Source organism: Dipodomys spectabilis, unplaced genomic scaffold (genome assembly GCF_019054845.1).
Source record: "Dipodomys spectabilis isolate Male_0828 unplaced genomic scaffold, ASM1905484v1 ptg000365l, whole genome shotgun sequence".
NCBI lineage: Eukaryota > Metazoa > Chordata > Mammalia > Rodentia > Heteromyidae > Dipodomys > Dipodomys spectabilis.
The window spans coordinates 548,437-569,975 of record NW_024871042.1 but is presented as its reverse complement, the minus strand read 5'-3'; the positions used below and the strand labels follow the sequence as shown (position 1 = coordinate 569,975).

The 21,539-nt window shown below is 38.1% G+C and overlaps 1 protein-coding gene across 1 annotated transcript in view; it reads right to left on the bottom strand.

The window, feature by feature from the left end:
- Macrod2 (mono-ADP ribosylhydrolase 2) overlaps nt 1–21,539 on the bottom strand; it is a 1,713,649-nt gene that overhangs the window by 1,643,514 nt on the left and 48,596 nt on the right. Inside the window, exon 3 of the mRNA XM_042666421.1 lies at nt 9,945–10,052. Coding sequence (XP_042522355.1) covers nt 9,945–10,052 — 108 coding nt within the window. The remainder of the gene's footprint in view (nt 1–9,944; nt 10,053–21,539) is intronic.

Sequence of the window (21,539 nt, the reverse complement as noted above, 5' to 3'; positions counted from 1 at the left end):
TTAAAACTTAACAAAGCAAATCAGATTGCAGCTCAAGGTCAAAAGAAGATGGGAAATTCATGCCATAAATTTCCTCTTTAAAGTTACAAAAATGAAATGAATAGTGAAAAAGTTGTCACCTGTGATTAAAGAGAAAAATACCACACTCACTGCGATATGTCTTTGATGGAGAGAGAAAAGTACTAAATTAAGCCTGGCATCAAAAAGAAACAACTATGAAGATTAGAAACATAGGTTTTGTCCTAAATCTGACTGCTTAGAAGATGACATCCAAAACTAAGGTATTAAATGTTAGTCCAGGGACCCTTAAATTGTGAATGCATAAATTTGCAGGATTTCCTAGGCATATATACAAATGACCAAAATAAGTTGCTATCTTCTGAACAGAGTTTGGCAAAATTAAGTATTTATTTGTATACTTATCTTAAAGCAAATATTGGGTGTTCCTATAACTAAAAAGCTAAACTAGAGAAAAATAATCATCAGCCTTCATTTTTAGCCAAATGATAAGATTTTTCTGTATGCAACAGCAAATCTAATGAACCACTGGCAATCAAAAAAGCACTTGCAATCAAAAAAGAATATATATATATATATATATATATATATATATATATATATATATATATCACATTTTCTTGATCCATTCATCTACTGAGAGGCATCTGGGTTGGTTCCATATCTTAGCTGTGGTAAACAATGCTGCGAGAAACATAGTTGTGCTGGCAGCTTTAGTATGGTCTTGTTTGTAATCATTTGGGTAAATGCCCAAAAGTGGGATTGCTGGGTCATAGGGGACCTCTATGTGGAGTCATTTGAGGAACCTCCATACTGCTTTCCAAAGTGGTTGAACAAGTTTACACTCCCACCAACAATGCAGTAGGGTTCCCTTTTGGCCACATCCCCTCCAGCATCTGTTGTTATTAGAGTTCTTGATTATAGCCATTCTAACTGGGATGAGGTAGAATCTCAATGTTGTTTTGATTTGCATTTCTTTTATGGCTAGAGAGGTTGAGCATTTCTTCATATGTCTACTGGCCATTCTGATTTCCCTCTTCATAGAGTTTCTCTTTAAGTCTTTAGCCCACTTATTGATCGAGCAGTTGTTTCTTTGAGGATTTGTTGTTGGGGATTTAATTTTTTGAGTTCTAAATATATTTTAGATATGAGACCCTTGCCCATTATATAGCTAGTGAAGATCTTCTCCCAATCCATGGGCTTTCTATTGATCTTGCTAAGTTTACCATTATCTTAACTTGTTCTTTACTGACATAATGCCTGAGAAATTTATTTTTCAGTTTGGAAGACTGGGTATTCCATGATCTAGGTACTAGCAACTGGTAAAGATGATCCTGCTACTTCATAATAGGATGACTAAACCAGGACTAAGCCTGTGTAGTCCTAGCTACTCATAAGGCTGAAATTTGAGGATCTTGGTTTGAAGCCTAGCAGAATAATTCAAGACTTTTATCTACAATTAATCAGCAAAAAGGCAGAATTGGAACTGAAGCTCAAGTGGTAGGGCCTCAGCCTTGAGCCCTGAAGCCAAGCAATAAGGCTCTGAGTTCAAGTCCCAGTACAGCCCACACATAAAGATGGTCATCAAATATTCAAGTCCCAGTACAGCCCACACATAAAGATGGTCATCAAATAGGTGAAGGTGGGAAAGGAAGAGATGCATGGAAGGAAGGAGGAAGAGAGGGAGGAAGAAAAGAAAAGAGGAGGAGGGTAGGGGAAGAGAGGAGAAAGAGAAGGGAGGGCAGGGGAAGGTGAAAAGAGAAATGGGAGAGAAGACAGAAAGAACAGGTGGTCCAGGCAAACAAACTCATTCCTCCATCAGGAACTGACTGTTTTAATAATTAATCTACTCTTTCACTCTCATGATAACAGCATAAATCCATTCACAGGGGCATACCTAAACACCTCTTAAAGGTCTCATCTTTCAAAAATGTTGCATTGGAGATCACTGTCAACACATGAACTTTGGGGGAAAACAACCAAATCATAGCATTCATATATGGAACAAATAAATTATGTGTTTGCTTCAGTTAAAATTAATAAAACTACATACCTTTTTTACAATTTTACTATATGATTTTAAAAGTAAAAATACAGAATATTCTAAATAAGTTTCAAACAAGCAATAAGCAACCTCTAGATCTCTTAAAATCCCAGTTAGCATCATTATAAAATTCACTACTTATTTAGATTTAACTACAATTGACCTCTGATAAGCTATAGAATTACCAGAAATTGTGTGGTATTAGTATTCGTCATTAATGATAGGTAGAATTAGAATCTATTTCCCCATTACCTTAATCCTAACGTGAACTGTAATGCAAATCGTAATGTAAAATTACGCACCCAGGAAACTGATTCCTGGCTCTGTAGTTGCAGTCACATTGTCTCAAGCCCACTTGCAGACAAGCATTGATAGGGCGTAGCCCACCTTCTGAAGCTGAATTTGCAAAGCAATCTTTAGACAGTACCTCTAACACTCACCTGTCCTAGACTTAGAAGTAGACTTTAAGATCATCTTGCCTAAGGTAACCTCAGTGTTGGTTTGTTTTCTTTTGTTTTTTTTTTTTTTTTGGTTTTTTGGTGATACCTGGATTTTGAACTCAGGACTTCACATTTGCTATGGCTCTACCATCTGAGCCATGCCTTCAGTCCTTTCGATTTAAATTATTTTTCAGATAGAGACTGATTTTTTTTTTTTTTGCAAGAGCAGGTCTTGAACTGTGATCTTACTGTTTATGCTTCCTTTGCAGCAAGGATTACAGGTGCGGACAAAAACTCCAGACTTGTTTTGTTGGGGGGAGGGGGGTCATTTTAACCTATTTCCTGAGTTACTTGAGAATCTCAATCATCCTGATCTCTACCTATCAAGTAGCTAGAATTACAGACATGAAACACTACACCCACATAAATTACAATTTTGAAACAGAAAAATGAATTTTTAAATCCCTGTAATGATGCTTTCTTAAACACTCTCTATAGGCCAAGCATGGTGGCACACTATTCCAAGTGATTAGAGAGAAAGCAGAGAGCTGGAGATTCTTGGTTCCACCTGGGCTAGGCAAAAGGTACAAGATGTTATCCAAAAAAAAATAAAGCAGAATATGGCTAGGGTCTTGGCTTATGTAGTAGAGCTCCTGACAAGCCAGGGGTGAGTTCAAACCCCAGTACATTCTCTCTCCAAGCCCCCCCCCCCAAAACAAGCCATATAGTTGAGGACATGTTTAGTCTCATGCTTCAGCAAAGTATTTCCTGAATTACATTTTCCTAAACTGAGAAATTCTGAAGTCTTCAGCCTCCCACTTTTCTCCTTTCTTGTTACATAAAAGAAAATAAAACAACCAATTTTGCCCTTGGGAGGTTGAACACCTCTGCCAGGTTTGTGAATTTTTCTGAGAGGATGTTAATATTCTCATAATCATCTCTTCCTCTAAAATAGGCTTCTAGTAATTCCTTGTGATACCAGTTGCCTTCTTATTTCCTAACAGTTGCCTTCTTATTTCCAACTTCTTTGTCAGGCTTCAGCCCCTACATAGAACACAGCCCAAGGTTTCTCTTGTTTCTCATAGCACTGATACTATTGTGGGCATACAGTAGATGTTTCCTGTAATTTGGGAGCACATCAAGCAGGCCTAGCATCTTACTGTAACACCACTGAAGGCAATCTGTTTACAGTGACCAGAGTATTGAATCAACTTGCTCTATGTCTATTGATCAAAGAGTTTTGGCCTTTGCTAGATGTTGGTGGGGGGAAAGGGGGGATGTATCCATCTATTTTATGGTTCTGTATTATATCATTAGAGACAATTTTACTTGTGCCACAGCAGAGAAAATTGTTTTACAAGAGATAGCTTTATTTTTGTAGATTGTAGGCTATATAATATAAAGGGATAACACTCTGACTATAAATCTGAAAATATTAGTCAAAAATTAACATTTTTTCAGTCAAAAGTAAGAAAGGTTAATTTGTTTGTTTCAGTTCTTTCTATCTCATATATGCCAATAAGAGGTACACTTTTATTGTGGTTAATCATAGATCAGTTAGGAATTTAAATGTATCCATTTGGCTTTCTGTCCAAATAACGTTTGGAAAATCATTTAGTTTGTTTGTTAGTTCATTAGTTGTTTTTAAGAGACAGGGTCTTGCTATGTGGCCCAGGTTGGCCTCAAACTCATTATGTATCTCCATCTGGCCTAGAACTCAGTCTTCCTGCCTGAGCTTCTCCCAGTGCTGGGATTAAACCAAAATAAATTAGGAAAATTTAATGTATGAGCTCACTTTACATTCACAGAGAATACTTTCCATACACTTTATATACAATACCCATATTTATTTGCATCCAACCTTTTTAGCTTCTCTATTTAGCAATAGCCCATCTCTATAAAGACAAAAATGCAATCCATTCACAGTCCAACAGACTAAGTTTGTAAGTCCCACAAAAGTTGTTTTTTGTGGGGGTTTTCCCACCAGTCCTGGGGCTTGAACTCAGGGTCTGGGCACTGTCCCTGAGCTTCTTTTGCTCAAGGCTAGGACTCTACCACTTGAGCCACAGCACTACTTCCAGCTTTTTTTTTTGTTTTTTTTTGGTCCGGTCGTGGGGCCTGAACTCTGAGCCTGGGCGCTGTTCTTCAGCTCTTCAGCTCAAGGCTAGCACTCTACCACTTGAGCTACAGTGCCACTTCCGGCTTTTTTCTTTTTGCTTATATGGTGCTGAGGAATCAAACCCAGGGCCTCATGCATGCAAGGCAAGCGCTCTACCACTGAGCCACCTTCCCAGCCCCTTCCAGCTTTTCCTGTTTCTGTGGTACTGAGGAATCGAATCCAGGGCTTCATGCAGGCTAGACAAGCACTCTGCCACTAAGCCACAATCCCGTCCCAGAAGTTGGTTTTAATCCTTATTTTTCCCTTTTATTTATACCTGTCTAGGCTTGACTAATATGTGTGTTACCTCTTATGAAGAGAGAACTCTCCACTATGAGAAAAGACGGGGATAGAAAGAGGAGAAGAAAGAAGAGAGGAAGAGATAGAGAGACAACAAACTGCAGGTCAGTGGCAAGGACAGGTGGGAAAGGATTCTGAGGAGGCCATGTTCAAATCACTGAGTAGTTTCACTTAATCTTAATGGTCAGTAGCCACTAAAGGTTGCCACAGGGAGCAACATGAGAAAGGTTATTCTGCATGCATCTGGAAAGCAAGTGGGGGTGGAAAGCAAAGCATTCAGGAGTCTGTTACAATTCTCTAGGAAAGATATGATTTAAATGGACGTCTTAGTGTGGAGCTAAAAAAAGAGACTGCCAAATTTATGTCAACAGGGAGCAAAGTAAATTAACACTCACAAATGAGTTGGAAGAAAATAAAGAACAAACAGAAAAAAAAGAGGTCATGCTGACATTGGTAAGACAGTGTTAGTGGAAACAAGTTTAGCAATGTCTTAAGAAATTTATGTGGGAAATAAAGTCAATACTTTATTTTCAAGACAAGGCATCTGACCTGAATGAAAAGTTATTGGACCTACCTTGCTAATGCATTTATTTATGAGTTTACTGGTTTGACAACCATAAAGTTCATGCATCTGTTAAGTCCCTAGACAAATAGAGCAGTAGACCAATTGGAAGGGGGCCAGCAGAGAGAGGGATGAACCACAATGCAAAGAGAAAATAACAAAAACTGTGTACACACCAGAAAGCACACACACCCAGGAAAGCCTCCTTACCACAAGAGAATAACAGGGGGTATGGACAAACAAAACCCTCTTCTAAAATTCAACCCATCCCAATTAGTTTATAATTAAATTCACCCAATAGAAGATGAAACTTAAGCAAAGCGAAGTTGAGAAAAATTGTACACCTCATAGTACTCAGCTAATGGTGAAAGACACAAAGGATGTGCACATTAGGGAATAAACAGCTTGCTGCAACCTCAAGGGGTATGCCTGCCCATCTTGTAAGACAGCCATTAAAGACTCACTTCTTAACTTCTTCTCTCACATCCATTCTTTGAGCTCGGACAGGTGAGTGTGTTTCTCACCATTTACAAAAGAAATTAAGAATTGCTATTGAAAGAACAAATAGTTTGACTCCATTTTTCTGATCTAATCCAAACAGACCAAACAGCCTCTCTGAGGCTACCCCCATATCAGAATGAATTCAAACCAGAATAACCCAACAATCATCCCAACTACAGTTGCAAGCTTGGAGGAAAAAAAAAACAGATTTATTTCAACTGAAGTACTCAATACAAATTAAATCATTTCATCTCTGCTTCTAGTTTCCACCTCAAATTTATCATTCTCCAATTTATCCCTCACACTGCTGCCTGGGGGATCTTGCTGACCTATAGCTATAAAGCATCTTTCCACTCTGAAAAATTCTTTAAAGGCTCCCTATATCCTTCAATTAAAAAATAAAACCCAGGCCCCTGATGGTGACACTGCAAGTACTTCATAATCTGGCCTCTGCCTGTATTTGCTCTATGCATACTCAGATATGTGCATTTCCCTAGGCGTACCATGCACTCACCTGTTTCCTTGGTCATGTGCTTTTCAGTTCACCATGACACTTGGGACTGACTGTAATAAAAATTCTATCATTACATAGATATATAGATATGTATATATATAATAACTATTTACTCATTTGTTGATTCCACTGCTTAACTCAGTTCTTGATTCACAGTAAATATTCAATAAACCCAAAGAAATTTAAGGAAATTTAACAAGTACTTTATTCAGAAGAAGTTTAAAATATCAAAACACTCCATCAATACCTATAAAAACCAGGTGTTTCCATGCATTTATGTGGTCATGGAAAGAGAATTCTAGAAGTCTAATAGAAAGTTATGATGAGCTGCTTTGGCACCATGACCAGGAGCCGTGCCTCTCACTGGAGGGTGCTTGGAAATTTCTGCTATGTTGCCATGTTCACTTGAAAGGTTAACAGCTGTGCCTCGCTTTCAGCACTAGGCAAACAAACTGTACAGCAGAGGGTTGTAAATAGAACCATTGCCTGTGTATTTGGCACTGCTTCACAGTCTACCTAGGAACTTCCTGACAAGGCTGTCCTTGTGATTTGTAGAACATGACCAAACCACAATCATCACAGCTGGAGAAGTGAGCTAACAGTCCAAAAGGTTTTGGGGAGTGAACAGAAGTTTCTGCCTATCTTCGTATTAATTCATCATATCCATGTACTCTGTGTGTCATCTATGAAAAAATCATACATATAAATAAGATAAAATGAAAAGGACTCAATGATGGAATAATGTTTCATTTTATTTCAGTAAAAAAATAAATAATTTTCTTTTATTGTTAAGTAGTTGTACAAGGAGGTTACAATTCCTAAAGTCAGATTATGAGCACATTCAATGTTGATCAGGGTTGCCTTTCCATTATTTCCCCCCATTATTCCCACTCCCATTCATACCTGTAAATACTTTGATTTATTGATCAAACAGATTTTAAAATCATAACTAAACTGATTCACTGTGTCCAGCCCTAATACAAAATATGCTATTTGCCAAAGGTTCAAATTCAATTACCTGTAGTTCAATTTAACAAATATACAGTACCAAAATTGTTTTTAAAGTTTTAGGAAGGATTTATTTTAAACAGCATTAAAGTGTGAAGAAATAGAAGAGAACATGCCCTGTTCCTTTGCAGGAAATAGGAATTAAAGACTACAGTATCAAACATTTTTAAGGTAAAATATAAAGAAACAAAAAGGTTTCATTCTATGATCTAAGGAGAAGAGTACAGATACATAATTAGCAAAACCCAAGAACGACCCTCATTACTGCTAGGTGTAGTGTTTTGGAAAAAAAAAAATCAGTGCTACAATAAGAAAGATAAAAATGCATAAAAGTGACCTTTAAAGTTTTTAAAGGAATGAGATATACTCCACATGAAACTAGGATCAATGCTTAGAATTTTCAATAACCAGAAGTTAGTGGGACATTTACAAGACTCTCAAATGCTTGTAAATTAAAATTCATATATTCATATTATTTTATGAATAAATCACTGACAACTTATTAATTAAAGGAATATCTGACTAAAACCATGCACTGGAAAGAAGTTCATGAGAAAACCTCCAATGGTCTGTCTACCCCCGAGCCCCACAGGACCTAGACGTAAGGGAGACTATAGTCTAAGGAAGGTAACCTGGGTTGAATACTATCCAAAAGGAAAGAGCCATGCTGGGTAGAGATAAAGTGACCCAAATTCCTCTCTCCAGAAGAATTTTATGTTTTAGGGAGACAGAAAAAGCAGAGGAGAAAGGGAGTACAGGGAATCAAGTGAAAAAGAAAACTGAGCCCCAATTATAGCAAAGTATCTACATACAAAGCAACTAATTAATATAAAATACTGACTAGACTTCCTGCCTTCCTGCTAGTTCCACAGAACCTGAATGAAGTTCCAGTTCTAGTGTTTTAGACTCCTCTATTCAACTACCAAGCCGTTTTCCTACTTTCCTGTGTGAAGTTATTCATCACCAGAGGGAAACTTGAGACAACATTGAATTTCACCTAAAATCTGAATTCGGGAAAAACAATTACAATCAAAAACTTACACGTAACCATCTGTGTTCTGGGAAATGAACCAATATCTCTGCAAAGAACCATTCCTCTTCATGACTTACATAAAACCAGTGGATGACCCTTTGTAACATGTGATAATGCCAGGCACAGACCCACATTCCCATTTTGTTTTCTCGTATGTAATCATGTGAACTGTTTGTCTCCATTTTCTGTTGTAATGTGTCAATCCTGTTAAATAGATTTGACCAAACTTCAATTGGTCTTCTCTGCTCCTCCAAACCCCTGAACTCTGGCCCACCTTTGAGAAATGAAGGTAAATAACTTCTCTATGATGAATCCTCCCAGGAATCAACTATCCAAGGTAGAAATATATCCTGATTACCTGTCTAATCATGTCATCCCCTCATTCCATTCCCATGTCTTTCTTTCCTTATTTATAGAGAAAAACCATCTCCTGCTTGAGCTTTTATATGCTTATAGATCTCACTGTAAGCATCTCCCTGTTGTAATATTCCTCCCATCATGTCAATTGTCTTCTTTTCTTTATTTTAATATGTTTTTGATAAAAGCTGTCATTACCTAAGTCTAAATTTGTTTTTATTTACACTTTCAACATGCAAAGGAGCCTAATTTTAAAACACAAAATAAAACCATGAAATATCCTCATCATAGTTTTTATTTTTTTATAAAATCACAACTATTATATCTGTTCATATGTAGCCACAAACTAAAATACAAGAGATATAGAATTCTATAAAGAATACACTATATTTTCACCATTATATAAATAGAAAAAAACTGACTATACTTTAAACTATTAAAATATTCCTGCTAGCCAGATGCCAGTGGCTCATGCCTGCAATCCTAGGTACTTAGGAGGCTGAGATCTGAGGATCTCAGTTCAAAGCCAATCTCAGGGCCCAGGCTATGAATTCAAGCCTGAGGACCAGAACCAAACAATTGAAGGTTTAGAAATCATAGAAATAATTTCTTTGTATTTAACTTTTGACTGCTATAATTCAATCATCTCTTTACAATCCTTTCAAAACATGGAAGACACTTGAAAAAGTTCTATTTATTTTGACCGATTAATAACGCAAGTATGAAACTAACAACCTAACTAACTGCTAAACTTTCTTCCAAAAATTTTTCTCAAATAATATGTCACTTCTGCAGAAATCTAGTACCACAGGCTCACCTTAACACCATTCACTCTAGTTGTAGCACACAGGTAAAATAAATCCATACTTTTAACCAGGAAGGAAAATGCATAAGATATTTTCATATCAGGAAGAATGTCTTCATAAATTACTTATATTTATGCTTATGAAAGCATTTGAAATAACAATATTCAAATAGCAAACTATATCAGAGAGGATGAACAACTTACCTGCATTGACTATAGCATCTATCTCTAGCAATGTGATGTCACCTCTGTAGAGAGAAACTTTCTCACTCAAACTTTTCTTCACTAGTGATGTTTCCTGAGTAGTTTCCTCTGTAATAAAAGGGAGATACATATTAATATCCCTAATAGCCAACGTTTTTTAAGGACCAAGAGCTGGACTCAAAGTTGGTTCCTGAGCTTTTGCTTATTGGTTAGTGTTCTACCAACTGAACCATGCCTCCAACCTCAATAGACAACTTTTTAATAAAGACAACTTAAGAACCAATATGAGGTGATGATTACCTTACTCATGTAACTCTAACCCCTCTGTACAGTATCTTTACAATAAAAAATATATACTAAAAATAATAATATTGCGAAACAAAAGATACTCAACATAATAAAATACTTGGGCAATTTTGAGTTACCAAAACAAAGAACAAACGTGAGGCATACTCTTTTGAAAAGAACAGGTAGGTTCATTCCTGTAATCCTAGCTACTCAGGAGGCTGAGGCCCAAGGATGGTCCCTCAAAGCCTGGGCAGGGAAGTCCAAAACACTTTCATCTCCAGAAACTACCAAAAAGTCTGAAGTGGAGCTGTGGCTCAAGTCATAGAATTCTAGCCTTGATCAAAAAAGCATATGGATAGCTCCCAGTCCTGAAGTTAAGCCCCAGTATCAATCAGTACAAAAAAAAGAAAGAAAGAAAGAAAGTAGAAGATAGTATATGAGTACCAGAGATACGGTTTACTTTTTATTTTATATTTTTAAATTCAAATGCACTATTGTATACATAGGGACATTCAATAGATCTGAACAAGTTATATCGCAAAAACTCAATATTTCTGACATTGTCCCAAAGAAAAAGAAAAGAAATGAAATGTATTCATTATCTGACTAAAATGGTAACTCTTTTGCACACTTTAAACAATAAAATTACATCTTTAAAGTCAACATTTATTATTGATTTTATTACAGAAATACCCATTTAAGATAAAAACATACAACACTCCATTCACAAGGATATAAAAAAAAGATGTGCAAGCATACAGACAAAAAATAGATTTTTACAGTGAAAGCAATTATGTCTATTTTTACCAGCTACTTAAAAAACACCTTTCAAAGAATACTTACTTATACATATTAAAGTCTGCTTTTTGCTACTTCCAAGTAAAAAGCTGTCCCTAAAGATGGGATGTTTCTGGGATGATTGGATTTGTGAAATTACTCCTTTCTTACTAAATTGGATTTAACCTTTCACTCTAGAGGGCGCTGCTAACCACAAAAAAAAAGAAAGAAAAGAAAAAGAAATGGCTCTACCCAACACACACTGTCAGCAAATTGTATTGCCAAGAAGTCATTGTGTTCCGCAACATGGTTTTGTTTATTCTTTTTTTTTGGTTTTGTTTATTCTTTAATAAAACTTTGAGTAATAAGTAAATAAAACTCAAAACATATTTTAAAATGTAAATATTTTAGATGAATATATTTGTATTGTATTATTGTTTAACAAACAGCAACCCTAACAAACTATTAAATCGCCTAAACTATTAAAGATGTACTATGTATTATTATGAATATAGTTCTAGTAAAGCTGGTTAATAAACTCAAATTTCTTAAAGCATTTCTGATCTGTTCAAGTCTTTCATGGTGGAACATAAGGCTACTCAATTACTAAGATGCTGTTAGATAAGCATGCAATTTGGATGATTAGAAGTATGAGTTACTTAATGCTAAATTGCCTTTGGGCTCCAATAGCCATAGGGGTAGAGGAAACTGGCAAAAAAAAAAAAAAAAAAAACTAAGGAAGTCATCTGTGGCCACTAAAACTATCCTTCTTTCTATAAAATATGCTCTTCTTAGCAATCACTTTAGTCACCTGTGGCAATACAATAGTATTGTAAAGTTAAGAGAGTTTAAGATATAAAATATCTATAATTAAGTAGATCATTTCAGAGACTCCTAGAGTACTATTTTCCTCTGGCAGGTAATGGTTAAATTAAAGCAGACTTCACTACCAGACTGAATGTTCATTTCTTAGTTCTGCCAATCAGCAGCTGTGAGATTTTGAATAACTAATTTAGTTTTTTCATGCTTCACTTTGTGAAATTTCTACACTCTACACAGTTAACCTGAGTTCATTACATTAAATGTTTCTCTCACTATAAGTTATTGACAAACATCACTTTTTTCTACAAAGTAGCAAATATTATTTCTGCATCTGCATTGTTCATGCATGGATTACACTTATTCAAAATGTTATTTTAATAAAGCACTACTGTTAATTATCATCATTACCAATCATCTAAAGAGATAGTATTTTGTAGATGCTCATCCCACATTGTCACTGTGTTCACCAATGACAAAGACTCAACACAAGACCTTGACTTCCCTCATTTTATGATGATAAAGTTTAAAAATCTTGATTTCCAGGTAATGATTGCTAGATTACAATAAGTAATAGCTTTTCCAGACAATTCATTGTAAACCTAGAAATTATAAAAGACCCCTCACTGAGCATGAGTTTCAAAGCTTCTAAATATTCTTGTTTTGTTTTGTTTTATGGTGCTGCTGGAGTTTGACCTCAGGACCTGGCATAGCTACCAGTTAAGCCATGTACCCAGCCCTTTTACTTTAGTTACTTTTCAGGAAGGATCTTGAGTCTTTTGCCCTGGCTAGCGTGATCCAAAGTCTTTCTACTTACACATCAAATAAATAGCTGGGAAGACAGGCAAACATGAATCACTATGCCCAGCTTTTTGGATGAGAAGTAGTCTCCCTAACATTTTTGCCCAGGCTGGTTTGGATTTATATTCCTTCTGATCTCTGCCTCCTGAGTATTTGAGATCACAGGATTGAGTCTCTGCCCCTAGCAACCTTAGTAATTTTACAGTATCAGAATATATCTGATTCAATGCATCATTCACAAATATGACATTCTAGCAAAAAATGGATTATAAACTGATTTTTCCAATTATGCCCTAGTACAAGGAGAACTAATTCTTATTGAACTTATAATTATATTGCTATGAAAATAAGTATACTCAATAAGAGGTTCTAAGACCTGGAATATCAGGTATTGAGAGAAGACAAAAATATTTCATTAATTTTGTTTGCTGCTTATTTTCTTAGAGTTGTTTACTTGTTGGCTTGTTTTTTGAGACAGGGTACTTCAGGCTGGCCTCAGCTCTCTGTATCCTAGGCTGGCCTGGAACTCATTATCCTCCTGCCTCCATGAACCACCATACTCAGTTCATTTCCTTTTACAAAAACATAAAAGCATAATATACTAAATTACCATGATTTATAGCAAACTTGAGAAAAAAAAGGTTGCTTTACATAAAGTGCTAAAGAACCAGCAATATTCAAAAATGATCATTAAAGAATTATTATCACTTTTCTGTGTGTGTGTGTGTGTGTGTGTGTGTGTGTGTGTGTGTGTGTGTGTGTATGTGTGTGTGTTGTGTAGTCCTGGGGCTTGAATTCAGGGGCCTGGGCACTGTTCTGAGGATATTTGCTCAAGACCAGCACTCTAACACCTGAGCCACAGTTCCACGTCTGGCTCTTTGAAGCCTAATTGAAGATAAGAGATCCACAGACTTTCCTACATAGGCTGGCTTCAAACCATAATCCTCAGATCTCAGCCTCTTAAATAGTTAAGATTACAGGTGTGAGCCACTAGCACCTGGCTGTTATTAGTCTTTATTGTTCATTCAGTCCTTTGTAATTGATTCTTCTGCATAATCTTGGATAGCATTTTCATGGATCCATCAGCTTTCTACTATTCCTGCAATCCACAATTACTCCAGTTCATTTATATTTACTTCTCACTGACTTGTAAATTCCTTTCAGACTTCTTTGCTGTCTGGTATGCTCCTGTCAATTTTCAGTTCAAATAAACTTAAATAGTTCCTAAGTGTTCATTTTATATTTGTATGAATCATAACCTCATCTGCATAAAAGCATTTCCCTCTTACTGATACTTTTGTTTAGTTCTAGATTTTATTGAACTGCTTGTACAGAATTTATTCAACATGGCTGAGTACCCCTTTCCAGATTGGACTGGGGTCTTTGTAAGAGGAAGAAATGTGACTCACAGAGATATTTGGCAGCAAGTGTACCCAAATAGAGAAAGAGTGAGTTAGGCTACAGTTAGAAGGCAGCATTTGTAAGACAAGGAGAAAGCCTCTGGAGAAACTAAACCTTCCATCACCTTGATCTTGGATGTCCAGCCTCCAGAAATGAGAAATAGTTATATATTTAAGCCAAAGAAAGAATTTACATATCATTCTAAAGCTTAGAAATATTAAATCTTATGATTGTAATAAAAATACATGTAGTCAATGCTCTTACTACTGTACTAAAGTATACAGAAATGAAGCAGTTTGATCAAGCATACACAACTGGCAAGTACAAAATGGATTTGAACCCAGGCCATGTTCTCACGTGGTATGCATAAATAGGTTCCCATGCACCTATTTAACAATAATAATAATTGGTTTTTAGAGTTATTATTACACTTTGGTGGAAAAAAGTACAAAGGGCTCAGTGGTTTCTACTATTAATTGACAAATTTTATATCATACAACACAATAGGGACTAGAAAACCACATAATAAAAACAAATTTCTTTTCCAGCTCTCTTAGCTCTCTTTCCCAGCTCTCTCTCTCTCTTTCCCAGCTCTTTCCCAGCTCTTTCCCAGCTCTCTTTCCCAGGTCCTTAAGGCCTTTTCCAGCCACATGGAGGGTAAACATGGCCTGGTGCCAGCCAGAACGACGAATAAACCTACCCCTTACCTGAATACCACGTGCGTGGTGCTATTCTTACTCAGCAACCTCTTTTTAAAAACCTAACATAAATGGTGCCATGACTTGGATAAAAGGCTTAAAGTCAAGATAGGTGGGATTCTTCTCCAGCTCTGAGGAATACCCATAGCTCTGACGGCCTTTTGCGAACTGGTCTGTCTGCTGCAGACTCAGCGCATCGATACCATTGCTGGCCTTCACATCCACGTCCACACCACTTCTCTACTCTGGTGAGTGAAACTACTCTCTATGGTTCTCTGTTGCTCAGTCTCTGTCCAGACGTGGCATCACGCCAGAGAGCTCCTATGGCCTTTAGCTGAAAGGCCAGTCACCTCTGAAGCCGAGGACATTTGGTTTGGGGGTCTTGGCCATTTCTCTCTAGAAGGCACTGGGGGAAGTTGGGACGCCGCTTCTACATGGTCAGCTCTCCTTCACTCACCAGACTGACTGTCCTACACATTTAATGAGGTGCTGCGAATCATGCCCAAGCGGTGAAACCTCTTTGAAATGCCTCCTGCGCTCCCTGGAAAGCCAGAGCGCCTAATTTTTATGCCATTTTCAGATGTAGACAGTTTTTGCCACTTCAATGGTAAATGGTCAGAAGTCTGTTTACTTTCAGGCTCTCTTTGCTCTCTCTCTGCCATTCATGTCCAACTTTCCCTATTTCTCCCTTTCTCTTGTACAGCGTTTTGGTTGTGCCCTGAAGAGTGTGACGCAGGCTGGGTCCCAGGGACCACCCCCTCACCCCCCGCCAGGTTCCCCCTCAAAGGCTAGCCAATGTAGGCTTGATCTATTTGTTCAGAGTTTCTTTGCATTTTTTCGGAAATTTGCCATCTTGAGTTCGCCATCTTGGCCACATGGTGGGTTAAGGGTTTGGCCCCATCTGATCCTTAACCTTCCACCAAGCTTACTACTCCATCCATCTATTCTAAGGTGCCTTGCTAACAAGTTGCTCTTTTCACAGGCCCTGGTAAGTGAGGCCCAACCATGTGATGTGCTTTGTTAGCAACGATGTCTACACATTGTTGTCAAAATTTTAGGTTTTGAGTTTTGCCTTTTTTGTTTTGTGTTGTGTATTCTACTACTGACTAGTGGTTCTAAAATACTGGGCATATCTGTGCTAACATTCTCATCACATCTACTGAGTTTTGTCATTGCAGAATATTTGTTGGTCAATTCTTGATAAGGACCAGGTAAGCTCTATTCTATTTGATCTCCTTGTTGCTTTAATTGGGAATAATAAAGGGCTTTTGTGGCAAAGATTGCAGCTCAAAGCCAGCATGGGCTGAAAAATCCCTAAGACTCCATCTCCCAACTAACCTGCAAAGAGCCAGGCTGGAAGCATGACTCAAGACTCTTATCTCGAAGCAGCAAACACTGCAAGTGGTACTATAACTCAAAGTGGTTCAGTGCTGAGCTTGAGCAGAAGTGCTCAGGGACAGTGCCCAGGCCTTGAGTTCAAACCTCTTTGAATACCAACTGGGACAAGCCATCCCAGCAACCAACACCTAGACTCAGCCAGTCTGGGGAACAAGGGAACATGGATAGGAGTAAAAGGAGATGATGTCACATCAGCTACTTTGTGCCTGCCCTTTCAAAATTAACCAGAGTCGGAGGTCAATAGAAGTAAGAAGCCTGTCCATCTAGTGTCCATACCTGTCTACCTATTAACTGGACAGGAATTTATATTCTTGCCTTTGTCACCTGACTTCTCTACCTAGTCTCCAGATGTCAGAAGTAGCTAGGGACATTTCTACCAACATTTTCAGCCCCAAGTCCTTCCTCTTGCCATTTATTTGCTCTCTAGTATTTTTTTTTTCCTGCCTCTCAATGCCTCATGAGACTTCTCCAGACTTCACCTAAGGACTCATGCCACCAAGGGACAGCTGCTGCTCACTACCTTCTCTGGGAGGGGACCAAATTTCAGCCTTTTACCCCTAATGTCAATGCCCCTTGTCAGCAGGAAGTAGCCAGAGAGAATCTGTGTCCTATTTCATGATTATTAAAAGGCTGGAATGTAAGGTCCGCTCCTGGATGGTGAGCAGACTCCACCCTCCTCGCAGCAAAGTCTCCACCCAGTTCCTGCGTTACCTAGGCAACTGGCACCCCTGGAAGAGGTCACATCTGCATCCGCTAAGGTCACATCTGAATTTGACGTGGCCACACCTTTCTCCACCCATACCCTAGATAAGGCCTAGCCCAGGCCCAGACGCTCTTTCTCAGCTCTTTCCTTCTCAGCTCTTTCCCAGCTCTCTTAGCTTTCTCCCAGCTCGCTTAGCTTTCTCCCAGCTCGCTCTCTTTCCCTGCTCTTTTTCCCAGTTCTTGCTCTTTCCCAGCTCTCTTTCTCAGATCTCTTTCCCAGCCCCTTCCCAGCTCTCTCTTCTCTTTTTTAGCTCTTTCTCAGCTCTTTCCCATCTCTTTCCCAGGCCTTTCCCAGCTGCGTGGAGGGCCAACGTGGCCTGGTGCCAGCCAGAATGATGAATAAAACTATCTGTAAGGTCCGCCCCTGTATGGCAAGCAGACTCCACCCCTCGCAGCAAAGTCTCCACCCAGTACCTGCATTACCTAGGCAACTGGGACACCTGGAAGAGGTCACATCTGCATCCGCTGAGGTCACATCTGAATTTGATGTGGCCACACTTTTCCTCGCCCATACCCTAGATAAGGCCTAGCACAGGCCCAGGCTCCCTCTCTCTGTTCTATTCTAGCTCTCTCTCTCTCTGTTCTTACTTCTCTCTCTGTTCTATTCTAGCTCTCTCTCTCTCTCTGTTTTATTCTAGCTCTCTCTCTGTTCCTTTCTAGCTCTCTCTGCTACCTAGCTCTCTCTCTCTGTTCTTACCTCTCTCTCTGTTCTATTCTAGCTCTCTCTGTTCATTTCTAGCTCTCTCTCTCTGTTCTATTCTAGCTCTCTCTCTGTTCGTTTCTAGCTCTCTGCTCTCTCTGTTCGTTTCTAGCTCTCTGCTCTCTCTGTTCGTTTCTAGCTCTCTCTCTCTGTTCTTACCTCTCTCTCTGTTCTATTCTAGCTCTATGTTCCTTTCTAGCTCTCTCTGCTACCTAGCTCTCTCTGTTCTATTCCTCTTTCTCTCTCTGTTCCTCTCTGTCTCTCTTGCTGCTCTTTTCTAGCTCTCTCTGCTCCCTCTCTCTTTCCTCTTTACCAGCTCTTTCTCTTTCCCAGGCCTTTCCCAGCCACGTGGAATGCCAACCTTGCCTGGTCCCATCAGGTCTACTGAATAAACCTACCCCTTACCTGAGTACCACGTGAGTGCTACTGTCCTTACCCCTCTCTCTGCTCTTTTCTAGCTCTTTCCTCTCTTTCCCAGCTCTCTCTCATTCCCAGGCCTTTCCCAGCCACGTGGAGTGCCAACCTTGCCTGGTCCCAGCAGCTGAATAAACCTACCCCTTACCTGAATACCACGTGCGTGCTGGTGCAGTTCTTACGCGGCTACCTCTTTTTAAAAACCTAACACTACCCTTTCCTGAAAAAAAAAATTTATGTATTAATCACTTATCTTCTATATGTGTTTGCTTTCCTTTCACTCAATAATGCAAAATCAACAAACACAGATTCATTGGTCCCAATGCATATGCTACTGGCACTGAAATGCTGTTTACTAGTTACATTTATGACCTCATTACACATTCTGGCATTTGTATTGCTATTTCAGCTCATTTCTAAACACATAAATTAGCCACTTTAGTTATATAGTGTTTCATTTTTCCAAGTAGAGATGTAATGCAATCCTACCATTACTGCAAAAGAAAATTAATTTAATCAAATATACAAAAATCCAGTTATGTTAAGATAGATTAAAAGAAATAAACTATTAACTGAACCTTAAAATGAAGTGGCCAATACTGTCCTTCTGTATAAAGCATAACTCTTCTTTGTGTGGTGCTGAGGATTGAAGCCAGGGTTTGTGCATACTAGGTGAGTATTGTACCATTTGAGCTTTGCCCACAGCCCCAAAGCAGAATATTTCACTATCATTGTTACCAGAACCTGTAGCTAAAAGGCCTGATCCTGGGCCCAAATGTTCATCTGCATTGAGAAAAAAAAATTACATGATATAAATAAATGGGAAATTAAATGTATTTATGATTTCAGCCAAAATTCTCAATCTGCCTCTGGCCAGTGTCACAATTTGTAGAAAATACAAATATTTTTTGAGGATGTATCTTTGATGGAAATTTGGTTCATATTTTCCTTTTGGCTTTCAGTTTTTTGTGGTATGAAGGTTTGAACTCAGGGCCTAGCCTTGTTAAGCTATAGCTGAGCAATGCCTGCAATGCCCGCAGCCCTTTATTGCACTGGTTATGGATTTGTCTAGTTATTTATTTTTTAGTGTTATTCTAGGGCTTGAACTCAGGGCCTGGGCTCTGTCCCTAAGCTTTTTTTGCTCAAAACTAGTGTTCTACCAATTGAGGGACAGCTCCACTTCCAGCTTTTTGTGACTAATTGCAAATAAGAGTCTCACAAACTTTCCTGCCCAACCTAGTTCTGAACCACAATCCTGAGACATTGGCCTCCTGAGTAGTTAGGATTACTGGTGTGAGCCATGAGCACCTGGCTTGAACTGTTTATTTTTGGATAATAATGTATGTCCAGGCATCTGCTTGAACCACAATTGATCTATTTTGTTCCTGTCATTGATGAGTGATAGAAAGTCTTCATTGAGATGGAGTCTCATGGACTTTTCTCCTTAGGCTGCCGGGAATCATGATCCTCCCAATGTCAGTCTTCAGAATAGCTTAGGATGACAAGAATGTACACTATACTGGGGAGAAGGAATGTTGTAAACTTTTCTGCCCAGGTAGGCCTTCAAACCTCAATCCTCCCCATCCCCCATTCTCAGTCTACCAAGTGCTGAATCACTGGTACCAGACTTCCTTTCATTTTTCTTAAATGTTACTTCAGTATTTACCTGTTTCCACCAGATTTCTGATAGATACAATGAGACAATAATCTTTTGTAGCTCTACTGCAGAAATCAAATATCCATATATTGTTGGGAAGATAGATAACACAAAAGAATGTGGACAGCATGACTTGAGTATAAGAAACATAATGTTGGGGTAGTAGGAGAAAAACAAAGGAGGTGGTAACAATGTTTGACAAGAAATGTACTCATTACCTTACTCGTGTAACTGTGACTCCCCCCCCTACAGCATCTCTACAATAAAACAAAAAAAATTTTAAAAGAAATATGTGTCACAAGTTGGAAAGCAAAAGAAGGGCATATAGCTCCTACTCACATGTCACATGAAGATGTGGGGCCAGTGTTTCCAGCTCTATGGTTTTTAAAACATCTAAACTTTAGATTTAGACAATCTAAATTTTAATGCAAAATCTCCTAACTTTATATATAGTGTTTAAAATACAATTTAAAATTAGTCAATTTGAAACTAGACGCATGACTCAAGTGGTAAAGCACCAATCATGAAAAAAAGACTCTGTGTGCATGGTCTAGTATCATCACAGAAGAAAAGGGAGAGAGAAAGACAGTGTGGGGGGAGTCATCAATAAGACTGACATTTTTCAAGCTGAAGGAAGGCTTCTTGTTTTGGCCTAAATTAATTTGTAACTTCTTTAACAGACCTGAAACCACCTCTTCTGCGATTTGCCTAAAACCTGGACAGTTTCCAGTCTTATTCTACCACTAAGTCTCCAGTTTGTGCGCTTTCCACATTCTTATGATGAGTGAATTCTTACATTTCCTCAACAAATACTCTATTTCCTGTCCTATGACTTTGTAATGCTCTTTATTTTGCCACGCTCATCACATCCAACAGCCCTCTAGTTCTCCTGCTGTTTTTTTTAACACAGCTTGGATGTCTCTACTTTCATAAAACACTGTATCAATATCATTTCTCCCTCTCTGAATCCCAAAGCATTTTGATTCTTCCTCATAGCATTTATCGTATTCTCCCTGGTACTGAAATTATGTGTATATGCTTTATTATCATTCTACTAGAACATGGATTCCATGCAAATGTGTGTTCTTATCTGAAGGTTTTCTTGACTTTCTCTACCTTGGTTGGTTTGGATACAAAAATGAAAAGAAACACAAATCTTCTGCAGTGATTTTTTTTTTCATTTACAGAAGCCCTGTGGATGCTGGAGTTTTGATGAGAGGCAAGGAATTGAGTCTGAGGTCAATTAAATAAGTGGACTGTTAAAACAGAAGGGTATGTAAGGGAGAAAAGAAGGAGGAAGGGAGGGAAAAGGGAAGGAGAGAGGTAGGGGAGGAGGGAACAAGGAGGAACATAAGAGAATTCAGCATGACATCATTAAGAATAAAGCAACCATGTATATGCACACTAATTTTGCCCTCTTTTCCAAAATAAGAAAAATATTTATTCATCTATTTTATATGTTCTACTTAAATCTAATGATACTGTGAATTACTGTAATTTACCAAAGGTAGTTAATGGAATTGAGACATAGGAAGATTGAGATGCTAACTTGCACCAAATCTTAAAACAGACTTTGACAAAATTTGAACCATAAAAATTCATGTGCTTTCTTCCATTCTATTTTTTTAGCTCCCTTATCAAAGATTAAGTGGCTATACATCTGTGAGTTCACTTCTGGGTCTTCGGTTCTATTCCATTGGTCCTGAGGTCTGTTCTTGTGCCAGTACCAAGCTGTTTTGATTACTATGGCTTTGTAGTAGAGTTTGAAATTTGGTATTGATATTCTTTCAGCACTGTTCTTTCTGTGAAGGATCGTTTTTGCTATTCAGCGTCTTTTATTATTCCATATGAATTTTGCATTGCTTCTTTTATTTCATTGA